The sequence below is a fragment of the Octopus sinensis genome, linkage group LG15, assembly GCF_006345805.1.
Source record: "Octopus sinensis linkage group LG15, ASM634580v1, whole genome shotgun sequence".
In the NCBI taxonomy this organism is placed as follows: Eukaryota; Metazoa; Mollusca; class Cephalopoda; order Octopoda; family Octopodidae; genus Octopus; species Octopus sinensis.
In genome coordinates, this window is record NC_043011.1 from 5012429 (window position 1) to 5022428 (window position 10000).

A 10000-nucleotide genomic window follows, 5' to 3' on the forward strand; every position below is an offset into this window, starting at 1 on the left:
TCAATATCTGTCTAGATATTTATTTATCTCCTCTGAGAGAAATAAATTTTTGTTACTCCACAAATTTTTTCGACAGGCAGCCCAATTATATGTCCCCCTCACAGACCAGTCACACTTCTCGACTGCTTAATCACAATTCCAGGGGTGCTAATACAGATTTGCACCTCTCCTAGAAAAATGCATTTTTCTGAAAACGTTTATTTGGATTCCTAGGTTTTATATGTCAGAATAAACTTTTTCAGAAAAATGCATTTCTGAAGAGGTGTGAATCTGCATTAGCCCCATCCTTAAAATCTTTTACTGGATGCATCAAATAGCTTTTCTGTCATCCTCAAAAACTTCATGGATGCGAAAACGAAAGCTGACATATATAACAACAGGTATACTCTTTACTCTTTTACTTGTTTCAGTCATTTGACTGCGGCCATGCTGGATCACCGCCTTCAGTCGAGCAAATCGACCCCGGGACTTATTCTTTGTAAGCCCAGTACTTATTCTATCGGTCTCTTTTGCCGAGCCGCTAAGTGACGGGGACGTAAACATACCAGCATCGGTTGTCAAGCAATGCTAGGGGGACAAACACAGACATACAAACACATACACACACACATATATACATATATACGACAGGCTTCTTTCAGTTTCCGTCTACCAAATCCACTCACAAGGCATTGGCCGGCCTGGGGCTATAGCAGAAGACACTTGCCCAAGATGCCATGCAGTGGGATTGAACCCAGAACCATGTGGTTGGTTAGCAAGCTACTTACCACAGAGCCACTCCTGCGCCTGTGTAGTAATAATGTACTTCTGTACTTTCTGTTTATTCGTATAAGTCATTGAAATTGTTGTGCGCGCACACACAGACACAAATGTTCTCCAGGCATTTGGCTGTTATTTTTAGGATATCGACATTTACAGTTTCAGTCAGTTTGGAGTTTTTCATAGAAAATTTGAGATTAAAGAAAAAATTTTCATATTCTTAATCTCTGTATTTTCCCACGTACATTGAAAAATAGATTTAATTTTGTAAGAGTTTAGCGGTACATATGCAACTTCTCTTCCTCTCTCCCTCAAGCAAAGATATGTTTATTTTAAATCGCTTCTCTAGAGAAGCAACATTCTCTCCCAACACCACTACCACTCACAAAAATTAGTTTTGCGCGCGAAAGATTTTTGTTTTGTTTTTTCGTAAAACGTTGGTCTAGCATAAAAGTGTGTTTTGCTGACAATTAATCCATATTTTTGACAGCAAGAGGTAAGTAGCAGTTTGTCTGAATTTTTACCTGTCTTCATACACGCTATTATATATATGTATATATATACACGAAATATACACAATATCTCTCTCTCTCTCTCTCTCCTCTCTCTCTCTCTCTCTATATATATATATATATATAATATATATATATATATATATATATTTAATAACGAACCATGTAATTCACACCCAGGAAATTTTATTTCTATAAAATGTTGGAAGTGGGTGAAACTTCCGAGGCATCCACCTCACCCCAGTCCATTTTTCGAACTGCAAAAAGGGGTTTCTAGCATATTAGGATGGGTAATCTCAGCATGTCACAGGAATTCATTCAACGAAAAAGAAAAAGAAATTCCAATTCACCACCCACTTTTCCGAACCAAAATAAGGGATTTGCTGCATATTAGGGTAAGGGGGTCAGGGTACTTGATTCCACGCAAAAAATCCGAATTTTTTTTAACTTAGTGAAAATTCCGGGGGTGGGGGTCCTTGCTCCCCCACCCTCCGAACAAAAATATGCGATTTGCAGCATATTAGGAAGTCGGTGTACTTGATTCCACGCAAAAAATCCGAATTTTTTTTTCCTTAGTGAAAATTCCGGGATGGGGTACCCTCTCGCCTCTACCTTCCGAACCAAAATATGGGATTTGCAGCACATTATAGATCAGGGTACTTGATTCCACGCAAAAAATACGATTTTTTTTTTGTGGAAATCGTGCGGGTCTTAGTCTGAAAATTTATCGAAGCTTGTAGGGTTCTGGTTGGAACATCTTTAATTATCGGTTCATTAGGGAATGGTTTATCTAGAGAAAAATAACGAGGTTGATGCGATGATGTGATCGGCAAAAAACGTCATCAATATACGACTGGCAATTATTAATATATTTGCGTATATTCCCACAAAAGGCGTGGCCTAATGGCTAGGGTCTTGCACTTACAATTGTAATATCGTGGTTTCGGTTCCCAGACAATTTGCATAAAAGGAAAAGAAAGCACTATATCCCATCCAAAAATAAAAGTGTTTTGAAAAATCAAAATATATCAACTAGATTATGGTCGGAAGACAACAGTTTACTAAAAGTTGCTGCACACAACTTTTCCCACAGCCTCAAGATGGCTCTGGAACCTGGTGCATGCGTTCTTCAATGTGTCCCTGGGAAGATCTCCGAATATCTCCATCTTGGCTACCTGCTCGATCTTGGTGTTGCAATCAGAGCAATTGGTGTCTTTCTCAACTGCATCCCACACATAGCAATCCATGGGATTACAACCAGAGGGATTAAGAGGTCAGAAATTGGGGCTGGCAAAGTCGTAGAAATTCTCTGACAGCCACTTCTGACTCTTTCCGGTGGGATGACAAAGAGCCGAATCCTACTGCCACACATATGGTCTTCCAGCAGCAACCCTCTCCAGTCAGTGTTTGACCAGTCTCCAGCAGCTTCACAAAGCTGTCTGAGTTGAACCTAATGCCCTTTTCAAAGATGTAGGACGGCATGGTCTCACCCTCACTGGAGACACACCCAAAGACCATCGGATTTTATGATCTCCATGTCATGTCGTGCAGCCTTTACAGGGTCCATAGAAAACTGAGCTGCAGTCATGATATTCGTATGTTGATACTCGGCATGAAGCATCATGATACATGTAACTCTTTTCCAATAACTAACTTTTCCTGAGCCACGACTTTAATTATTAAGCTCTTTAACACCGTCGACTGTTTACCAATAATACCTCAGTGTGTTCCTGAAGAAAGAGACATAAAAACCATCAAATTTAACCCGAATACTCTTTGACTGTGTTGAACCTTCATCCATAGAAACAGTATTATGACACACGGGATTCATTTTATACACATTATAGAAATTGAAAAAATATAGAATCCAGAAATTTTATGCGAAATTTGCTAACATTATTCTTTGTGTTTCAAAATGTTTTTGACAAAAATAAAACTCAGATTCTTAAACCCCATGTTGTACTGATTATTTGAGAAGTAATCAAAATTTTTATACAAAATAATGATTATGACCGCACAATGACTAAAATCACGTCATTATTCAAGCCATATTTCCGACTAAAACCTTTTAAAAAATCTCGAATTCCTCACACAATTTGTTAGATGGAATGGAAAATTTTTTTTTTCGTCCAGAAATAGCAATCCAAACATTTATTTCTCCTCCGAATATTAATCTTTTCATATAACCATGATTCCTTTTATTCGATATGGATAAAATGCGCCCGGACTAACCCGGAAAAGACTGCTTCTCGATGTTAGTATCATTTTCTTGAGTCTCGATACGTTATGCATTGTTTTTCTTCCACGTTTCTGTTAAGATATATCTGTTCAATTGATTTTTTTATATTTCAAGAATGTAACTACATTTGTGTTGTGTGAATGAAGGTTGCGTTGTCAGAGCTGGGGTGTGTACTCTTAGGAAGGAAAAAAAAGTTGTTCGATGGGTCAGGATGAGAGAGGTTCAACGTGGCAGGTGTATGCAGTTTTAAGTGATACTTCCTTTAGCTGTTTGGGACGGATAGGGGAACAGAGACGGGGCTGTATTTTACCACCTGCCTCACGGCCTTCCGTAGCTCTTGGCTGGGAATGCGGAGTTCTGCAACAGGCTGATAAGAAGTGATAAACTACGTGAAGAAATAACTGGTTGTGTGAGGGTGAAGACACTGGTGCTGGATGGTCTGCTCTACGAACTTGATCATTATATTCCAAATTTGCTCAGGGACCTCTTCGCAGATAGCAGCTGAGCGGAAGAATTCCCGGCCCTGCGAAAAAATATATGGTAGCTCTGTCGAGAAAGATAAAAGAAACGAGGGGTATGATTTTAACTTTAGACCCGTAACAAGATATTGGCCTGAGTGATAGCTAAGAGTTTGGCACTTACTCTCAATATTTTGGTGAGTAAGGTAAAGATATGTGCCGTAACAAACGTATCTATCCACGACAACCTACACCACGCAATACTTTATAGAAAGGGCAGGTAAAACAAAAATGAGTTAGTAAAGAACCAAGCAAGGCAGCCGTCTTTAAAGTAACCGATTTCGAGTCCGTCTTCAGAAGTTGTATGAAAAGTGGGATCTAGAGAGAGGCAAGACGTAGTATGAGCGCAAATCACAGAGAGTAACGGGGTCGGAGACTTGAAAAATCCTGTGGGATTTCCCAATACAAACAGATCAAGTGCTAGAGCATAACAGACCGGACCTAGAATTGGTATACAAGATGCACCACATGTTCTATATAGTCGATGTTGCGTGCCTTTTTGACCCATGAATAATTAAGAAGGAAGGCGAAAAAATAGATGTACACAATCGTCTTATGTACAAAATATTCTGGCTATGGAAAATTAAGAAAGTGAAGATAGTGTCAATTATCGTTGGGCCCTTGGGGACAGTATCAGAAGGGATCAAGAGGAATATAAAGAAAATCAGAATAGAATGCCCAGTAGAACTGTTACAAAAGGTTTGGCTTCTTGACTCGGACAGAATAATCAGGAAAACATTAGATAGTTGAAAATAGCAGATAGAATGGTACTATAGGCTGCAGGCAGCATGCCCGCTTCGCATGCAAGACTTCAGGAGTTCCAACAAAACCTGAATTAGAGAGAACAATAAATAATCCTTTCTACTATAGGCACAAGGCCTGAAATTTTGGGGGAGGGGACTAATCGATAACGTCGACCACAGTGTTTCTCTAGTACTTATTTCATCGACCCCAAAAGGATGAAAGGCAAAGTCGACCTCATCGGAATTCGAACCCAGAACGTTATGACGGACGGACGGTATATAGCTAAGCACTTTGCCAGGCGTGCTAACCATTATGCCAGCTCGCCACCTTTATAATAATGACAACTACAGCAAAAACAACAGATTGAAAAAAACGAAAAGGAACTAAATTTAGGAAATCTATTTAGTTGAAGTTCACTGCAGATGTCAACAAGGTCGACTCTAAAGTTTCTTTTTGGATTTTCACAGATGATTTTTGACAACTTGTATCTCCATGTTATATCATTAATCTGATAAAACTTATTGTTCAATCGTTACTGAATTGTTTATTCATTATTTCCATTTATAATATATAAACAATAATTGCTTATTCTTTATTTCACAGCTTTGATGATGAGTGGTGTAAAACTGCAATCAGAGCCATTTCTAAGATCCTGGAACTGTCAAGGAACCTGTGGTATTAACTGGTTCAGACGTTTCAAGGAAGGTGACACCAGCCTCGAAGACAAATCTAGGTCAGGGAAACTTTCTGTGGTGGAACCTGAGGCCGTGCTTGAAATGGCTGAACAGCAGCCAAACACGATCACCGGCAGAACTTGACCCTTAATAAAGCACTATCAATTGACAGCCCGATAAGCTCGGCCTTGTGAACAGACGATGTCGAGAAGTTCTTCATGAACTGACCAATGACCAGGCTCAATGTCGTCTGGACATTTGCAAACAAGGAAAATACTCGAGAAAATTTGGTGTCGAATTGCACCTGGAAATGGAAATAAGCAATTTTCATACTTCTAATGGAAGAAATCAATAGATTCGTTTTACGGCCAGGATTCAGAACCTGTAGTCAAATAAGGGCGGATTGAAGAGAAGGTCATGTTGTGCGTTTGGTAGAATTTCGAGGGGATGTTGCACTTTGAGCTTGTTCTTGATGATCATGCTGCATACGCTATGAACTCAACAATGCTGTGAACTCTACAACAGCAGCGAGTACATGGTGTTTTAAAAGCTGCTACTCTGCATTGGTCAATCAAAGACGCGCATTCATACAGCATTGCAATGCCTCATCACGCACAGCCAATGTGGCCTTGAATAACTTGGAGCTGGAAGCGCTGCATCACTTGCCTACAGTCCAGACTTTGTATCATCAGATTACCACATTTTCTGCGCTATGGCTCATATTCTGCATGGATGAAGGTTCAATAACTTGGAAGAGGTTAAAAGCGGGTGCAGGGAGTCTTTTGCTGCTAAACCAACCAAATGATCTATAACATAGGAATGAGCTTCAGACACAACAATGGCAACAGACAATAGTATATGATGGGATATATGTTTATAAACAAATACTTTCGATATGTAACTTGCTTGAATTATTAATTAAATCTTGAAGTACGGAAAACTTTTTGACTCAACCAGGTATAATATATAATTCTCTTCGTTATTGCGCAAGGACCTTGTTATAAAAACCAATGGGAACATCGTTTTAAATTTTGAAAGAGAGAATTTTATTTCCAACAACCAAATCTATGATTTCTTTGTTTGCAGCAGTTATCAAATAGTCTACCCTAGTTCTCAGGCAGACTCTCAGTGTGTGTGTGTGTGTGTGTGTGTGTGTGGTATGTGTGTGTGTGTGGCATGTGTGTGTGTGTGGTATGTGTGTGTGTGTGTGTTGTATGTGTGTGTGTATGTGTGTGGTATGTGTGTGGGTGTGTGTGTGGTATGTGTGTGTGTGTGTGGTATGTGTGTGTGTGTGTGTGTGTGTGTGTGTGTGTGTGTGTGTGTGTGTGGTGTGTGTGTGTGTGTGTTAGGTGTGTGATAAAGACGGCTCCTTCTAAATACACTTAGAGTTCACCAAACAGCAATTTCACCCAAAAGGTTTGGTTCAACCCGAAGCTAGAGGTGAAACCATGAAACCTCATAGTCGTGAAATGAAGTAACTGCCCTGACCAGTAAAATATTATTACAGAATACAAACCTATACAGCTATTATCCACTTAGAATATTCTCAGCTTTGTCATAATATCTCATGTATAGAAGTATGGTTTATGGACTACTACTTATTAGTTGTTGATTCAGGTTCAACAGATTAACCGAGTATGTAGGTTTTGTATTTCATATCCTGCTAATCGTTGATTAACATCTACAGCGTATCTACACCAACATTCATTTGTAAAACTCATAAGTAATTATAGCTTTTTTTCATAAAAAATTTTTTCTTGTTTGGTACAAATCTATGCTGACTTAGTCTTTTAGAGTAACGCAGTAATATTTCAAACTGCTACGGCGGCGAGCTGGCAGAAACGTTAGCACGTCGGGCGAAATGCTTAGCGGTATTTCGTCTGCCGTTACGTTGTGAGTTCAAATTCCGCCGAGGTCGACTTTACCTTTCATCCTTTCGGGGTCGATAAATTAAGTACCAGTTACGCACTAGTTTCGATGTAATCTACTTAATACCTATGTCTGTCCTTGTTTGTCCCTTCTATGTTTAGCCCCTTGTGGGTAATAAAAAAATAGGTATTTCGTCTGCCGCTACGTTCTGAGTTCAAATTCAACGCAGTAATATTTCAAACTGCTACCGCGGCGAGCTAGCAGAAACGATAGCGCGCCGGGCGAAATGCTCAGCGGTATTTCGTCTGCCGTTATGTTGTGAGTTCAAATTCCGCCGAGGTCGACTTTGCCTTTCATCCTTTCGGGGTCGATTAAATAAGTACTAGCTACGCACTGGGGTCGATGTAATCGACTTAATAACTATGTCTGTCCATGTTTGTCCCCTCTGTGTTTAGTCCCTTGTGGGTAATAAAGAAATAGGTATTTCGTCTGCCGCTGCGTTCTGAGTTCAAATTCCGCCGAGGTCGACTTTGCCTTTCATCCTTTCGGGGTCGATTAAATAAGTACCAGTTACGCACTGGGGTCGATATAGTCGACTTAATCCGTTTGTCTGTCCTTGTTTGTCCCCTCTGTGTGTAGCCCCTTGTGGGCAGTAAAGAAATTGGCATTTCTTCCGACTTTATGTTTTGAGTTAAAATGCCTTCAGGGGTCGACTTTACCTTTCATCCTTTCGGTATCGATATTATAGGTACTAGTTGAACACTGGGGGCGATATAATCGACTTATTTCCGCCCCTTGAAATTGCTAGTATTGAGCCAAAAGATGAAACCAATATTGCCAAAATTTTCTTGACATGAAATATTTGAAACGCTGTTTTCTTTCTTTTTCCAGAAAATACAAACATCTATGCTAGCCAAACGCTGTCTTCAAACTTGCAGAAAATATTTTGCAAAAGTTAGTACGGAAAAATGAAGAAAATGGACAAAAACAATAACACTAATGACTGTGTCAGTATTTTAGAAGAACTAAACGCCGAATTCGCGCACTTGTATACGCCTGTGATGTTATATCTCTTAATTTCTCTGATATTTGGATTAATAGGAAACAGCGTTTTAGCATATATACACTTTTGGAAATTTGATGAGACAGCCAGAAAAGTGTTCATTATAGGACTATTTGTGTGCGATTTTCTAACTTGCTTAATATGTATACCGATGGAAGTTTTCATTCTATGTTTCTCTTTCACTTTTTACAGTAGTTTTGTATGCCGCTTAATGCGGTTTTTGGTTGCCATAGCAATGTTTAATTCATCTATAATTCTATTTTTTATAGGAATCGAACAATACATTACCATGTGTCAACCCTTTAAAAATAACAATATTTCTTTTGCGACTTCAAAAATAATTCTAGCTTCTTCCACAATCTCTTCCGCTCTATTTAATATACCAGTACTTAAAGTGTACAATACACAGAATAGACTGGTTAAACAATGTGGAAATATTGGAAAAGTATGTTCATTTCCTGACAGTTCAGACGACGCAATATTTCCTTTTGTCTATTATTGTGTAGTGTTGAGCGGTTACATTTATTTGTTTGTTGTTCTCATGATATTCTACTTATTAATTGAACAACGAATTAGGAAAATTCAGCGTGTAGCGAGAAGTAAACGCCGTTCAAGCGTGTCTTTCGGAGTTCCAACGAAGATTTCATCTGATAACAATAAAAAAAGAAGCGATGATCCAGAAACAAAACTTCCTGTTTCGATTCTTAAGCAACATTCAGTACAGTTATCTAAGATCAATATAAGTTTGTTTCCGACCACATTGCTCTGGGCTATATGTTATCTATTACATTTCACTGCAATATTTTGGAGAATGTCTGAACATAATTTCAATGACATCGAAAGTAATGAAAAACAAGTTCTTTACAAACTTTTGATGTATTCTTTTTACTTCAAATGCGCAGTGAACCCATATCTTTATGGAACTTTCAATCGGCAGTTTTATAGTGAATTACTGCACTTATTTCAAAGAATATTACAAGTACATAAGAAATAAAATATCTAAAATGTCGAAAAACGTCATCAATTTATGCAGCTATTTTCCACAAGTCCATCATATTACTCTAAATTCAAATTAATTTTCCTAGTTTAAAATATTTGAATATCAGAAAAGTTTTCATTTAAGCGTCTAGTATTCCTGATTCATTCAAATGAAACAATTTCTGATAAAAAGCTAAATGCCATATCAAAGCAAATAAAGTTTATAACACTTAACTACATGGATCTAATCAAAGTGTATTTGGTGATTATTGAACCGAACATTGAAGCAAATACTAAACTTTATTGGTATCATTACAACAGTTATAGCAACAATGACATGTAATAATGAGGGATCATTTATGCAGTCAAATGACCTGCAAGAAAAAGTAATCAAAATGTTTTAAAATCCAACTATAGTGTCTTTAAAAAGGACACATTAGATCAGTGGTTTTCAACCAGGGTTCCGCCAGTACAGTCCAGGGGTTCCGCAAGAAGTTACAAAACTGCTAAAATCGGCAGTAATTTTTAATTTTCTTGTGCAGATATGTGTGCATAAGACTATTAAATTATTGCACAGGGGTTCCTCGAGACAGTGGAATGTTTCCTTGGGGTTCCGCTCCAGCAAAAAGTTTGAAAAGCACTGC

At 38.4% G+C, this 10000-nt stretch overlaps 1 protein-coding gene across 1 annotated transcript; it reads left to right on the forward strand.

Annotated features, from left to right (window-relative positions):
* The first annotated feature begins 3329 nt into the window (after positions 1-3329).
* LOC115219934 (arg8-vasotocin receptor-like) lies at positions 3330-9402 on the forward strand. The gene is made up of 2 exons (XM_029790238.2): positions 3330-3525; positions 8207-9402. Exon 2 carries the CDS (start codon positions 8284-8286, stop codon positions 9370-9372), a length of 1089 nt encoding a protein of 362 aa, XP_029646098.1. The 5' UTR covers positions 3330-3525; positions 8207-8283; the 3' UTR covers positions 9373-9402.
* Positions 9403-10000: the final 598 nt, after the last annotated feature.